The sequence below is a fragment of the Malus sylvestris genome, chromosome 15 (assembly GCF_916048215.2).
Source record: "Malus sylvestris chromosome 15, drMalSylv7.2, whole genome shotgun sequence".
In the NCBI taxonomy this organism is placed as follows: domain Eukaryota; kingdom Viridiplantae; phylum Streptophyta; class Magnoliopsida; order Rosales; family Rosaceae; genus Malus; species Malus sylvestris.
The window spans coordinates 2,690,708-2,706,212 of NC_062274.1; the positions used below are offsets into that span (position 1 = coordinate 2,690,708).

General features: G+C 41.3%; 2 protein-coding genes across 2 annotated transcripts; one reads left to right on the forward strand and one right to left on the reverse strand.

The window, feature by feature from the left end:
• The first annotated feature begins 1,487 nt into the window (after positions 1–1,487).
• On the forward strand, positions 1,488–5,006 carry LOC126603623 (transmembrane 9 superfamily member 8). Its single transcript, XM_050270538.1, has 7 exons — positions 1,488–1,730; positions 2,355–2,519; positions 2,600–2,709; positions 2,809–2,917; positions 3,004–3,116; positions 3,220–3,373; positions 3,609–5,006. The coding sequence occupies exons 1-7, from the start codon at positions 1,626–1,628 to the stop codon at positions 4,764–4,766; spliced, it is 1,914 nt and encodes a 637-aa protein (XP_050126495.1). The 5' UTR covers positions 1,488–1,625; the 3' UTR covers positions 4,767–5,006.
• Positions 5,007–5,492: 486 nt separating this feature from the next.
• Positions 5,493–6,370, reverse strand: LOC126603624 (uncharacterized). Its single transcript, XM_050270539.1, has 2 exons — positions 6,058–6,370; positions 5,493–5,611 (listed from the first exon to the last, which is right to left on the reverse strand). Exon 1 carries the CDS (start codon positions 6,366–6,368, stop codon positions 6,066–6,068), a length of 303 nt encoding a protein of 100 aa, XP_050126496.1. The 5' UTR covers positions 6,369–6,370; the 3' UTR covers positions 5,493–5,611; positions 6,058–6,065.
• Between the last annotated feature and the right edge of the window lie 9,135 nt (positions 6,371–15,505).

Genomic DNA, 15,505 nt, shown 5'->3' on the forward strand with positions numbered 1-15,505 from the left:
AGGGAAAGCTGGTAAAAGGGATCCATTGCAAATTGGCAAATTCATAAAAGGTAAAGTATCTAGTCAAGATGAAGTTTAATAATATTCCAGGACCAATACTATTACTTGCACATATTGGTATATTTATTTTATTAATCATAATATAAAGATTGTTTAATCATTTATATGTATAAAATAATAAATAATTTATCACAGATATAACTGTTATTAAAACTGTAGATTTTTTATATGTAATATATGAATGATTTTATTACAAACGATATTTTTCTACTTTAAACAAGTACATACTGAGTTAAATAAGAGAATCTTAGGCTCTGTTTGGTAGTCTACTTGAATCCAACTTTTAAAACTAAAAAACAATTTTCAAAATTTAAGCCTTAAAAACTTGTTTGGTAAGACTATTTTTAAAAGAGGCCAAATTGGATTATTCATCCCCGTGGTCATAGGAAACTTGCATGATGACCCCGTGGTGAAAAAACTAGGAATTAAACCCCTGTGGTCAAGAATGTTAGCAAATTTAGTCCAAAAGTAAGATTTCTATTGAATGACTGTTAAAAGTATGGGTAAAACTGTATTTTCAGTTCCAATTGATATTTAAAATAAATATTTTTTTTATAACAATTAACAAAAAAAATAATGCTTAATTTTTTAAATAAAAAAAAGCCCCAATTCAATGTCAATTGAAACTGAAAATACAGTTTTACCCCAACTTTTAACAGTCCTTTAACATAAATCTTACTTTTGGACTAAATTTGCTAACATTCTAGACCACAAGGGTTTAATTCCTAGTTTTTTCACCACGAGGGTCATCATGCAAGTGTCCTATGACCACGGGGATGAACAATCCAATTTGGCCTTTAAAAAATGAACTCAAAACTAACCAAAAAATATAGTTTATTATCTAAAAACATAAAAAGTGAGTTTTTAGAGTTTTTAAACCTAAACTCACTCATTTATTTTCTCTCCCTCATTCCCTCTCACTCCAAATCTATCTTTCTATCTTTTCTTATTTCTCTCTCCTTTTTTTATTACCTTTTTTGTCTCCCCGTCCAATCATTTCTTCTTTCTCTTTCCTTCAATTATCTTACTTTCTTTCCTTCCCTCTCCTGTTTCTCCCTCATGGGACCTTTTTTTTTAGATCCCTTTGTCTAGTTTAAGTTGTAAGATTTAAAACTTTTAAATCGCAAACCAATCAAGTTTTTGAGTCTTAAAAAAAATTGTTTTCAAGAAATGTTCTTAAAAAATATTTTGAGAAATAATAAAAAATTTCAAATAAGATACCAAACAGACCCTTATTCACCATCTTAATCTTTTCTTTATATACTAGGGCCTGACGTGGCGCAATCAAGACATACGACTCAGAAGCATCACACCGCACCAGATCACACAGGAGATTAAACCCCCGAGTCCACCCTCCTTCTAAGCTTCCAGTTTCCTTCTCTGTCCCCTTTATAAAATTTTATTTTCCTTCAACTCTAATTTTGTTATTTTTTTAGTTATAATTTTATTTCTACGCAACAGACAAATACGAATCCAACTATTAAACAGCAACCAAGGAACGGACTCCTCGTCCTCCAGATCTACACACCCCCTCCTCTGCTCTCTCTCTCCCTCAGTTGGAGGCCATGGCGTCTCGTAGATCCCCGGTAGTCCTGGCGATCTTCCTACTTCTCGTCCATGGCGCCCACTCCTTCTACCTACCCGGCGTCGCTCCGGAGGACTTCATCAAGGTCAGCTCTCAATCGCCGACAAATCTAACCGTTAATTTAATTTAATTTAATTCGATTTTTTTGTTGTTGTACAAATTGGATGTGTTTGTGTATGAAATGAGTGATCTGTGTGTTCACTGTTCAGATCTGCGACCTAGTGTTAGGTTTCGTCTGTTTGGTTGCTCAGAAAATGGAGGAAAATTGAAGGATTGGAGAATAGGCGGTTGTGAATTCGATTGGTTTGATATTGAAATGATTGTCGAATTAGGTTTAGTTGACCTTTAGCATAGTTCAAATCCTGAGATTTGTAGGTTTTGATATTTTTTCTTTTGCTCTGCATATTCCTTCGATTTGCTTAGGCTGTGTTTTATTAATACTTTTAATGCTTACAGTAATGTAATATGGTAATTCGCGGCACATCAGATCTCGGTTGGTCCTATATCGATCTGTATATGCCCTAAGCAAGTACTCTAAGAATACCGTCGTTTAGGTCTCACTGGATTACAAATGCTGTTTATGGTTTGAATATTTCGTAATTTAGATTCGAAATTTCGAGGTTGTTTTACATCACTTGGCTGAGAAGCAAATTGCTTTGCCTCGGGGGATGTTTGTGTTAATTTCGTTCTCTTGGATCTTTGAATGCAGGGAGATGTTTTGAAAGTTAAAGTGAATAAATTGACATCTACAAAGACTCAGCTTCCTTACTCATTTTACTCTCTCCCTTACTGTAAACCTGAGAAAATCGTGGACAGTGCAGAGAATCTTGGGGAAGTGCTTCGTGGTGACCGAATTGAGAATTCCCCCTATGTGGTTAGTGTTATTGCACTCGTATAAATCTAAGGCTTACTTGTTTCTCCTATGTTCATTAACTTACAATGGGATTTTTGCAGTTTAAAATGCGGGAGGCTCAGATGTGCAACATTCTTTGCCGGTTGACACCTGATGCCAAAATTGTGAAGCAGTTTAAGGAGAAGATAGATGACGAGTATCGAGTGAACATGTATTTTTCTGACCCTTTAAATGATTTATTCTATTAGATTAGATAAGAGGAACTGACATGAAGTCGCATCTCTTATTAAAATTGTTTTTGTTATGGCAGGATCCTTGATAATCTACCTCTAGTCGTTCCCATTCAAAGGCCAGATCAAGAAGCTCCTACTGTTTATCAGCTTGGATTCCATGTTGGGCTCAAAGGCCATTATGCTGGGGTATGTCCATAGTTGTTGGCACCAAATAACTTTCTTGTTTGGGGGATTATGTTTTTCTCTTTCTTACACTATGTTATTGTGCTCAGAGCAAAGAAGAGAAGTACTTCATCCACAACCATCTGGCATTTACTGTGAAATACCATAGAGATTCGCAAACTGAAACAGCAAGAATTGTGGGATTTGAGGTTAAACCATTCAGGTCAGTTTTTCAGGCGTTCTTTTTCTCCTGAACGAGTCCTTGCTGAATCTTCCTTCTAAAGTGTCAGTTGGTAATATGGTTTGTTTGACTGTTGAATGTCCAGTGTTAAACATGAATACGAAGGGAAATGGAATGATGCACAGACTCGTTTAACTACCTGTGACCCCCATTCGAAACACACTGTTGTTAATTCTAACTCTCCTCAAGAGGTTGCCGAGAAGCAAGAAATCATTTTTACCTATGATGTTGAATTCCAGGTGAGCTCTATAATTTAAAATTTTACTCGGTATTTCTAGATAGGAGAATTATAACTCATAATTTACTGTCTACTGTCTACTGTCTACTTATTGTAGCATCATATTTGTGTCATGAACTAAATATCGTAAGTCCATTGAACTAATATTTCTGATGTAAATGGTGTTGAACATACTTTGTCATTTCTGAGGAACTAGTCATCTCATGGGATACTTCTTTTCATGTTTACTTGTTTAGGAGAGTGATGTGAAGTGGGCTTCTAGATGGGATGCTTATCTACTGATGAGTGATGACCAAATCCATTGGTTTTCAATTGTCAACTCATTGATGATTGTCCTCTTCCTTTCGGGTATGGTAGCGATGATTATGCTAAGAACACTCTACCGTGATATCTCCAAGTATAATGAACTTGAGACCCAGGAAGAAGCGCAAGAAGAGACAGGATGGAAACTTGTCCACGGGGATGTTTTCAGGGCTCCAAATAACTCTGAATTGCTGTGTGTATATGTTGGAACTGGTGTTCAGTTCTTTGGAATGATACTGGTGACAATGATCTTTGCTGTCCTTGGTTTCCTCTCCCCATCGAACCGGGGTGGCCTTATGACGGCAATGCTCTTGCTTTTTGTCTTCATGGGAATTTTTGCCGGTTATGCCTCTGCTCGCTTATACAAGATGTTTAAAGGTACAGAATGGAAGAAAATTGCTTTCAGGACTGCAGTCATGTTCCCAGCAACTGTCTCTGTCATTTTCATTGTCTTGAACACTCTAATTTGGGGCCAGAAATCATCTGGAGCTGTGCCATTCGGCACAATGTTTGCCCTGGTATTTTTATGGTTCGGAATCTCAGTCCCACTCGTATTTGTGGGAGGCTATGTTGGATTCAGGAAGCCAGCACTCGAGGATCCAGTGAAGACAAACAAAATCCCAAGACAGATCCCAGAACAAGCCTGGTACATGAACCCAGTTTTCTCGATTCTAATTGGAGGGATCCTCCCATTCGGAGCAGTTTTCATCGAACTATTCTTCATCCTGACTTCGATTTGGCTGAACCAGTTCTACTACATCTTTGGTTTCCTCTTCTTGGTCTTCATCATCCTCATCATCACATGCGCTGAGATCACCATCGTCCTCTGCTACTTCCAGTTGTGCAGCGAGGATTACTTGTGGTGGTGGAGATCATACCTCACATCGGGCTCATCGGCTCTGTACCTCTTCCTCTACGCCACATTCTACTTCTTCACAAAGCTCGAAATCTCAAAGCTGGTGTCGGCCCTCTTATACTTTGGATACATGCTCATTGCATCTTATGCATTCTTTGTTGTCACCGGAACCATTGGCTTCTACGCCTGCTTTTGGTTCACGAGGCTTATCTACTCATCGGTGAAGATCGACTAGACAAATAAACTCAAAACCGGGGCTCGGCAAGGTGTGATATCCCCTCTTCCTCTCCCCCTCTCCCCCCCTCCCCAGAAGATGCAAACAGATGGTAATATCTCTTCAAGTAGTGTAAGATTTTGCAATTAACTTTGGATTCTTGTGCTTTCGAAAATGTATCCTATTTGTGCTCAATTTTGAACCATGACAACAAGCCGACAAGGTCATATTTTCTTATATTTCTATTTGTTTATTTTTCAAGACTAGTTCTACACTGCCATTTTCATGGTTTTACTTGCATTTGCAATCGTCTGTTGGATGGGAGTGCACTCCACACAAATCCTTTTTGACCTTCTGCACGCCGCCGTCTGTTTGAATGAATTGTAGAGGACAATAATTAACAGTGCATGTCAATTTTGGGCCGTCTGTTTGAATGAATTGAAGAGGGCAATAATTAACAGTGTGTGGAAGGCAGTAAAAGGCAGTTCACTATCTCTGCCACTCTTAAACGGAGGGTCCTATGACGGAGAGCTAACTTTTATAAAATGGACCCAAAAAGTTTGTCGTTGGATGGGGATATCATGGCTGTCCCCGACAGATATGTGATAACGACGCTGCAACTCTCACGTTGTTGGTGTCTCATTTGAGCGGAGATCAAGTTGCATACAACATTCGAATTAGATCGGACTTCTTTCTTAAATCGTCATAAATAGAAATCGTCCCTTTCTTTTCTGATGAAAAATTGAAAAGGAGGTACAAAATAGTGGGATGGAAAAGGATGTTTTTTTTGCCACTCTAAATGCATTGAAGGTGGTAAAAATTGTAGGAATTTCTCCTCCCGAAATTCCTCCATTTTCTTCAGTTACCTGTGACGTTTATGATAAAGTCTCGTCGACATTTTGTGTTAACTTCTTTATATCAAAGACATAAAAGTGTGACTTCTTTATAGAGAGGCTTAGAAAAGTGTGAGAAGAGGAGAAGCAACGGGAGGAAATTTGAAGGGTAGAAAATCCTATTCTGGTAAATTCGCTAAATTAGTACATCAAGAACTCAAAACAGTGACTAATAACCACGCATCAAGGGGAGGAACACAAGTATTATCGAAAAACAAAAATGTAATATCATTTTGTTAAAATTACTGATACAATTGAGAACCGACCGGGCGCGGATGAACACAAGTATTATTCAAAAACAAAAATGTGATTTCATTTTGTTAAAATTACTGCTACAATTAAGAACCGCGCGCCACATCTTCGAATGTCAAAAAACATGAAGAACGTAAAAATACAAAGTACACAGTTCTGAGGAGGACCTGAGGCGCTACTTCCTTGGGCGAGTGTCCTCGGGGGTGGCAACATTGGCGGAGACCTTGGCAACATCTCCGGCGGTGGCTTCGGGCTTTTTAAGGGTGTACAGGGAGAAGTAGCCGATGGTGCCGACAACGAGGAAGCCGGTAACTGCCATGGTGATAGGGCCAAAGGGGAGACGGCGTCGCTGGTGAAGAACACCGCCGGGGTTATGACCGGGAGGCCTCTGTGCTCCCTCCAGTCCAGCTCTCTTCACTTCCTCCGGACTCATTTTCGTCGTCTCTGCTGTTTTCCTCCAATCTTCATCCCCCGCCATTTCTCTCTCTCTGCCTCGGTTATGTTAATGCTATTTTCTGTAAATCAGTTGAAACCGTGACTCCAAACATTTGAGGAAGAGAACTGGACTTGTTGACACGTGTAGGGTGCATGCTCCGTCACTTGACACGTAGTGCGTTCGCGTAACCCTAGCTATTACGACAGCTCAACTAGTGCATGTTGCTTGGACACAACTAAAATCATTATTTTATTTATTTATTATTAGTGTTATATTTCAGCTTTGGTGCTATTTCTTGAGTGAAAATAAAATTAGGTTTCAGAAACCAGTTGGGTCAGTTTTGAACCAGAATTCTTTCAAGAGATTATTCCTATTTGTTTATTTTTCAAGAGTTCTCCATAGAAATTGTTAGAGATGAGCTGAAAGAGTTCTCACATTCGAATTTCATCAATTGTCAAATTGAATTAGGCTAAAGAAGTCTTAAAGTCGAATTTTATCGATTAGTTTGTTAGATTAGATTTGACAGAAAGAAGTTTTATGTTCGAATTTTCACATCTTAAAAGTAAATAGGATACAATTAACATTCTCATATATCTTTCCAAAATGCACTCAAGTTACCACGCAGTTTTTAATGAGCAAGTTTATCTAATAAATCGCCTTATTATGTAATCTATAACATATAATTTAGACAAACTCAATATATAATCTAAACAGATGGTCGTATTTCTTTTCTCAAAATTTAGGTGCAAAAAATTGGATGTATTAATTGTCTTTTGGCAACTGACGTAACCTACATCTTAAGCTTAAAATACTCCCTCCCCAAGATTCCCTCCCTTGATCAGTTAAGAGGGTTTCCAAAATGCATCCATTTTGCTAAAAAATTTAACCAGTAAAAGCTGACCAGGTCATGTTCTTTTGGGTGCTTGAATTTGTTAACGTTTATGCGATAATAGGGATCTAAGTGATACAGAGATCAAATCTTCTGCACTGAGAATGAGAGGGACCTCTTTGTGATTCTAATTATTGATAGAGACGTGTTTAGTGTGGAAGACTATTCTCCATAAATTATCAATTTTAATATACTTAGATTGAACTTGAGATATTACCACCGGCAATTTTGATTGGCCGTCAATTCTGAAAGGGTTAACTGGCTCCTTTATTTGTTCAAATTACTGCTGAATTTGCTAAACATAAAAGAAAAAGAAACAACAACAACAACAACAACAAAGCCTTTTCCCACTAAGTGGGGTCGGCTATATGAATCCTAGAACGCCATTGCGCTCGGTTTTGTGTCATGTCCTCCGTTAGATCCAAGTACTCTAAGTCTTTTCTTAGAGTCTCTTCCAAAGTTGTCCTAGGTCTTCCTCTACCCCTTCGGCCCTGAACCTCTGTCCCGTAGTCACATCTTCGAACCGGAGCGTCAGTCGGCCTTCTTTGCACATGTTCAAAATCACCGGAGCCGATTTTCTCTCATCTTTCCTACAATTTCGGCTACTCCTACTTTACCTCGGATATCCTCATTCCCAATCTTATCCTTTCTCGTGTGCCCACACATCCCACGAAGCATCCTCATCTCCGCTACACCCATTTTGTGTACGTGTTGATGCTTCACCACCCAACATTCTGTGCCATACAACATCGCTAGCCTTATTGCCGTCCTATAAAATTTTCCCTTGAGCTTCAGTGGCCTACGACGGTCACACAACACGCCGGATGCACTCTTTCCATCCAGCTCGTATTCTATGGTTGAAATCTCCATCTAATTCTCCGTTCTCTTGCGAGATAGATCCTAGGTAGCGAAAACGATCGCTTTTTGTGATCTTCGCTAGATTGCTTCGGTCATTAGTGTGGATAAGTATATAAATGGATAGAGATAGGAAAGCAAACACAAAATGTACGTGGTTCACCCAGATTGGCTACGTCCACGGAATAGAAGAGTTCTCATTAATTGTGAAGGGTTTACACAAGTACATAGGTTCAAGCTCTCATTTAGTGAGTACAAGTGAATGATTTAGTACAAATGACATTAGGAAATATTGTGGGAGAATGATCTCGTAATCACGAAACTTCTAAGTATCGGAGTGTGGTGTCGTCTTGACTTGCCTTATCTGTCTCATAGGTAGATGTGGCATCTTCTCTGGAAGTACTCTTCCTCCATCCAGGGGTGGTATCTTTAACTGGTGGAGATGCACAAGGTAATGTATCAATTTCACTTGAAGCTTACTTGTAGTTTCAGGCTTGGTCAAGTGCGATACAAACCATGTAGTAGGAGTCCCCCAAGTCGCCGAGCTAGGGGGTCTGCTGAAAGAGGTGACAGACAAGGTAAGCAATCAGAGCTCCGACTGATTGTTCACCTTCTCCCCATCTTGCAGCAGCATGAAGGATAAAGAGAAGAAAAATGAGAAGAGATGATATGAGATACTTTTGCTTTTGAAGAAGTAACTTTCCACAGGCTTATTCTTGAACTGAGCTGGAGGGTTTTCTGGTTTCCTCCAGAGTATAAGGCCGACTGAAGAATTTGAGGGTCAAAACAAGTCCATCAAATCTAGAGTACGTTCCACCCTGCTGATATGGGATACTTTTGCTTTTGACAGAGTAATGAATGTATCGGCACGTGTGCTGTTACGCTTGTCTCCACATGCTTCCTTGTATCCTTCACACTTGCCCTATCTGTTCCTCAAGCAGATGCGGAATCTTCCCTGGAAACATAAGATGTTGAAGATGAGTACTCGAGAGCAATGCCAGGTAAGTAATCAGGTAAGGGGTTCCAGGCAGTCAGTTCCTGGCTGGAAGCTTGATTCCAAGTGCTGACTGATTGCTCTCTTTCTCCTTGTCTTGCAGGTAAAAATAAGGCCAAAAGAAAAGACAGGGAAAAAGCATGATATGGGATACTCTTGCTTTTAACCCTGATGATATGAGATATTCTTGCTCTAGTATAGCTTGTTTGCAGAGGTATTATCGGGGGGAAAGAAAGCTGAATATTTCGAAAGGCTTCGTTGGGAGTGCCCTCTCAGATATGATGAAGGGTTGAGCATTTTTGCAGGTCTGCCTGTCCGTTGGGGATGGAGGTCGACATATATAGGAGTCTCCCTAACAACAAGTAGTAATGCTATTCCTTTACCCTGCTTGGTCATAGCACGGTAGTGGGAGCTGCCAGTTTCACATGTTTTAACTCTGTCAGAGCACTTTGAAAAAGTGGTCTGTGGTATCTGACTCTCGAGATTCGGAGAACGATGCCTCTTCGATTTTTGAGAAAGCAATCATGCTGGGGGTATGACTCTCGAGATTCGGAGAGCAGTGTCTCTTCGATTTTTGAGGAAGTAATCATGTTGGGAGTCTGGCTCTCGAGATTCGGAGGGCGGTGCCTCTTCGATTTTGGAGCAAGCAATCTTGTTGGGAGTGTTTTCTCGAATGTGAGTAAAGGTTGGGCATGTTTGCTAGTCTACCTTGCCACGAAGCACAAAGGTTGACACACAGGGACTTTCCAATTATCCAGCAATGGTACTGTTCCTTTACCCTCTCTTCGATTTTGAGAAAGTAGTCATGTTGGGAGTCTGGCTCTCGAGATTCGGAGGACGGTGCCTCTTCGATTTTGGAGCAAGCAATCTTATTGGGAGTGTTTTCTCGAATGTGAGTAAAGGTTGGGCATGTTTGCTAGTCTACCTTGCCACGAAGCACAGAGGTTGACACACAGGGACTTTCCAATTATCCAGCAGTGGTACTGTTCCTTTACAGTTGTGGGTAATAATATGGTAGCTAGACCTTCAAAATTTATGTGTCTAAACTTTTGTTAGTGCTGTTTCTTTGCTATTCTTTTACCTTTCTTGGTCAGAGCGATGTAGTGGGAGCTGCAAGCTTCACGTGCTCAACTTTGGCAGAGAACTTTGGCAAAGTTATTTGTGGTACCCATGAGCTATTGTTGCGTGTGGGAAGTGGGTGATTGAACAGTAAGATTCATGTGCTTTCTATTTCACTAGAAGTCTTCGACAGAATGCCCATAATTTCTGCAAAGCCGAGTGTACGTGTGACAGGTGCTGACAAGGCTAGAAAAGTAGGTGCCTCTTCGATTTCTGAGATCGGCCCTCGTGGTCTCTGAGCAGCCCAGCTTTTGAGAAAGCGAGCGCCTCTTCGATTGATTCGGAGAACGATGCCTCATCGATTTTTGAGAAAGCAATCATGCTGGGGGTCTGGCTCTCGAGATTCGGGGAGCAGTGTCTCTTCGATTTTTGAGAAAGTAATCATGTTGGGAGTCTGGCTCTCGAGATTCGGAGGGCGGTGCCTCTTCGATTTTGGAGCAAGCAATCTTGTTGGGAGTGTTTTCTTGAATGTGAGTAAAGGTTGGGCATGTTTGCTAGTCTACCTTGCCACGAAGCACAGAGGTTGACACACAGGGACTTTCCAATTATCCAGCAATGGTACTGTTCCTTTACCCTCTCTTCGATTTTTAAGAAAGTAGTCATGTTGGGAGTCTGGCTCTCGAGATTCGGAGGACGGTGCCCCTTCGATTTTGGAGCAAGCAATCTTATTGGGAGTGTTTTCTCGAATGTGAGTAAAGGTTGGGCATGTTTGCTAGTCTACCTTGCCACGAAGCACAGAGGTTGACACACAGGGACTTTCCAATTATCCAGCAGTGGTACTGTTCCTTTACCCTTGTGGGTAATAATATGGTAGCTAGACCTTCAAAATTTATGGGTCTAAACTTTGTTAGTGCTGTTTCTTTGCTATTCTTTTACCCTTCTTGGTCAAAGCGATGTAGTGGGAGCTGCAAGCTTCACGTGCTCAACTTTGGCAGAGAACTTTGGCAAAGTTATCTGTGGTACCCATGAGCTATTGTTGCGTGTGGGAAGTGGGTGATTGAACAGTAAGATTCATGTGTTTTCTACTTCCCCAGAAGTCTTTGACAGAATGCCCATAATTTTCGCAAAACTGAGTGTGCGTGTGACAGGTGCTGACAAGGCTGGAAAAGGCTGGAAAAGTAGGTGCCTCTTCGATTTCTGAGATCGGCCCTCGTGGTCTCTGGGGAGCCCAGCTTTTGAGAAAGCGAGCGCCTCTTCGATTTTTGAGATCGGCCTTCGTGGTCTTTGAGCAGCCCAACTTTTGAGAAAGCAAACGCCTCTTCGATTTCTGAGATCAACCCTCGTGATCTCTAAGCAGCCCAGCTTTTGAGAAAGCAAACGCCTCTTCGATTTCTGAGCAGACGCCTCTTCGATTTCTGAAGCTTCGTCGAGTGCAGATTTTTATAGGGGCTGGCATTAAGTTCCAAAGCACACTTGAATCTCCACCAGTAGAAGCTTCATTCTTGCACTTCTAAGATCTTGATTTGTCCGACTTCTTCTCTCTTCAACACCTTTGAAAATGTCTGGCCCCTCCGACCGTCGTTTTGACTTGAACCTTGTTGAAGAGGCAGCCCCGCCTTCTCCAGACAACATATGGCGCCCATCCTTCGTCTCCCCTACTGGTCCTCTTACCGTTGGAGATTCCGTGATGAAGAATGATATGACCGCTGCGGTGGTGGCCAGGAACCTTCTCACTCCCAAAGATAACAGACTACTTTCCAAACGGTCTGATGAGTTAGCTGTTAAGGATTCGCTGGCTCTCAGTGTTCAGTGTGCAGGTTCTGTGTCTAATATGGCCCAACGCCTATTTGCTCGAACCCGCCAAGTTGAATCATTGGCGGCTGAAGTGATGAGTCTCAAACAGGAGATTAGAGGGCTCAAGCATGAGAATAAACAGTTGCACCGGCTCGCACATGACTATGCTACAAACATGAAGAGGAAGCTTGACCAGATGAAGGAAACTGATGGTCAGGTTTTACTTGATCATCAGAGATTTGTGGGTTTGTTCCAAAGGCATTTATTGCCTTCGTCTTCTGGGGCTGTACCGCGTAATGAAGCTCCAAATGATCAACCTCTGATGCCTCCTCCTTCTAGGGTTCTGTCCAGTACTGAGGCTCCAAATGATCCCCCTCCGGTACCTTCTCTTTCTGGGGCTCTACCGACTGCTGAGACTTCTCCTAAGCAACCTTTGTGAAAGCTCCCTCTTGTGTGCTTATTTTGACTCATGTATATGTATATATTTGTAGCTTATCGGGGATATCAATAAATAAGCTTTCCTTCATTTCAACGTATTGTGTTAAATACACCAAAGCCTTCTTCGCTAAGTTCTTTGAATTTTCTTTTGTTAAAGCTTGTATGTTGAAGCTTTCTGAGTGGAGCATGTAGGTTGGGGTAGTGTTCCCTTAATTTCCCGAGTGAGGAAAACTTCTCGGTTGGAGACTTGGAAAATCCAAGTCACTGAGTGGGATCGGCTATATGAATCTTAGAACGCCATTGTGCTCGATCCTGTGTCATGTCCTTCGTTAGATCCAAGTACTCTAAGTCTTTTCTTAGAGTCTCTTCCAAAGTTTTCCTAGGTCTTCCTCTACCCCTTCGGCCCTGAACCTCTGTCCCATAGTCGCATCTTCTAATCGGAACGTCAGTAGGCCTTCTTTGCACATGTCCAAACCACCGTAACCGATTTTCTCTCATCTTTCCTTCAATTTCGGCTACTCCTACTTTACCCCGGATATCCTCATTCCTAATCTTATCCTTTCTCGTGTGCCCACACATCCAACGAAGCATCCGCATCTCCGCTACACCCATTTTGTGTACGTGTTGATGTTTCACCGCCCAACATTCTGTGCCATACAGCATCGCCGGCCTTATTGCCGTCCTATAAAATTTTCCCTTGAGCTTCAGTGGCATACGGCGGTCACACAACACGCCGGATGCACTCTTCCACTTCATCCATCCAGCTTGTATTCTATGGTTGAGATCTCCATCTAATTCTCCGTTCTTTTGCAAGATAGATCCTAGGTAACGAAAACGGTCGCTCTTTGGTATTTCTTGATCTCCGATCCTCACCCCTAACTCGTTTTGGCCTCCATTTGCACTGAACTTGCACTCCATATATTCTGTCTTTGATCGGCTTAGGCGAAGACCTTTAGATTCCAACACTTCTCTCCAAAGGTTAAGCTTTGCATTTACCCCTTCCTGAGTTTCATCTATCAACACTATATCGTCTGCGAAAAGCATACACCAAGGAATATCATCTTGAATATGTCGTGTTAACTCATCCATTACCAACGCAAAAAGGTAAGGACTTAAGGATGAGCCTTGATGTAATCCTACAGTTATGGGAAAGCTTTCGGTTTGTCCTTCATGAGTTCTTACGGCAGTCTTTGCTCCTTCATACATATCCTTTATAGCTTGGATATATGCTACTCGTACTCTTTTCTTCTCTAAAATCCTCCAAAGAATGTCTCTTGGGACCCTATCATACGCTTTTTCCAAATCTATAAAGACCATGTGTAAATCCTTTTTCCCATCTCTATATCTTTCCATCAATCTTCGTAAGAGATAGATTGCCTCCATGGTTGAGCGCCCTGGCATGAACCCGAATTGGTTGTCCGAAACCCGTGTCTCTTGCCTCAATCTATGCTCAATGACTCTCTCCCAGAGCTTCATTGTATGACTCATTAGCTTAATACCCCTATAGTTCATGCAATTTTGTACGTCGCCCTTATTCTTGTAGATAGGCACCAAAGTGCTCATTCGCCACTCATTTGGCATCTTCTTCGTTTTCAAAATCCTATTGAAAAGGTCAGTGAGCCATGTTATACCTGTCTCTCCCAAAAGTTTCCACACTTCGATTGGTATATCGTCTGGGCCTATTGCTTTTTTATGCTTCATCTTCTTCAAAGCTACAACCACTTCTTCCTTCCGGATTCGACGATAAAAAGAGTAGTTTCTACACTCTTCTGAGTTACTCAACTCCCCTAAAGAAGCACTCATTTCATGTCCTTCATTGAAAAGATTATGAAAATAACCTCTCCATCTGTCTTTAACCGCGTTCTCTGTAGCAAGAACCTTTCCATCCTCATCCTTGATGCACCTCACTTGGTTTAGGTCCCTTGTCTTCTTTTCCCTTGCTCTAGATAGTTTATAGATATCCAACTCTCCTTCTTTGGTATCTAGTCGTTTATACATATCGTCGTAAGCCGCTAACTTAGCTTCTCTGACAGCTTTCTTCGCCTCTTGCTTCGCTTTTCTATACCTTTCACCATTTTCATCAGTCCTCTCCTTGTATAAGGCTTTACAACATTCCTTCTTAGCCTTCACCTTTGTTTGTACCTCCTCATTCCACCACCAAGATTCCTTTTGGTGTGGGGCAAAGCCCTTGGACTCTCCTAATACCTCTTTTGCTACTTTTCGGATACAACTAGCCATGGAATCCCACATTTGGCTAGCTTCCCCCTCTCTATCCCACACACATTGGGTGATTACCTTCTCTTTGAAAATGGCTTGTTTTTCTTCTTTTAGATTCCACCATCTAGTCCTTGGGCACTTCCAAGTCTTGTTCTTTTGTCTTACTCTTTTGATATGTACATCCATCACCAACAAGCGATGTTGATTAGCCACGCTCTCTCCTGGTATAACTTTGCAATCCTTACAAGTTATACGATCCCCTTTCCTCATTAGAAGAAAATCTATTTGTGTTTTTGACGACCCACTCTTGTAGGTGATCACATGTTCTTCTCTCTTCTTAAAGAAGGTGTTGGCTAAGAAGAGATCATATGCCATTGCAAAATCCAAGATAGCTTCCCCATCCTCGTTTCTCTCCCCAAAACCATGGCCACCATGAAAACCTCCATAGTTGCCTGTCTCCCTGCCCACGTGTCCATTTAAATCTCCTCCTATAAATAACTTCTCCGTCTGAGCAATTCCTTGCACCAAGTCTCCAAGATCTTCCCAAAATTTCTCCTTCGAACTCGTATCCAACCCTACTTGAGGTGCGTACGCACTAATCACATTGATAAGTTCTTGTCCTATTACAATCTTGATTGCCATGATTCTATCTCCTACCCTCTTGACATCTACAACATCTTGTACCAAGGTCTTGTCCACGATGATGCCAACACCGTTTCTCATTCTATTTGTGCCCGAATACCAAAGTTTAAACCCTGAGTTTTCTAGATCCTTTGCCTTACTACCAACCCACTTAGTTTCTTGTAGGCACATAATATTTATCCTTCTCCTCACCATAACTTCCACTACTTCCATAGATTTTCCCGTTAAGGTTCCTATATTCCACGTTCCTAAACGCATTTTACTCTCTTGAACTCTACCCTTCTGTCCTAG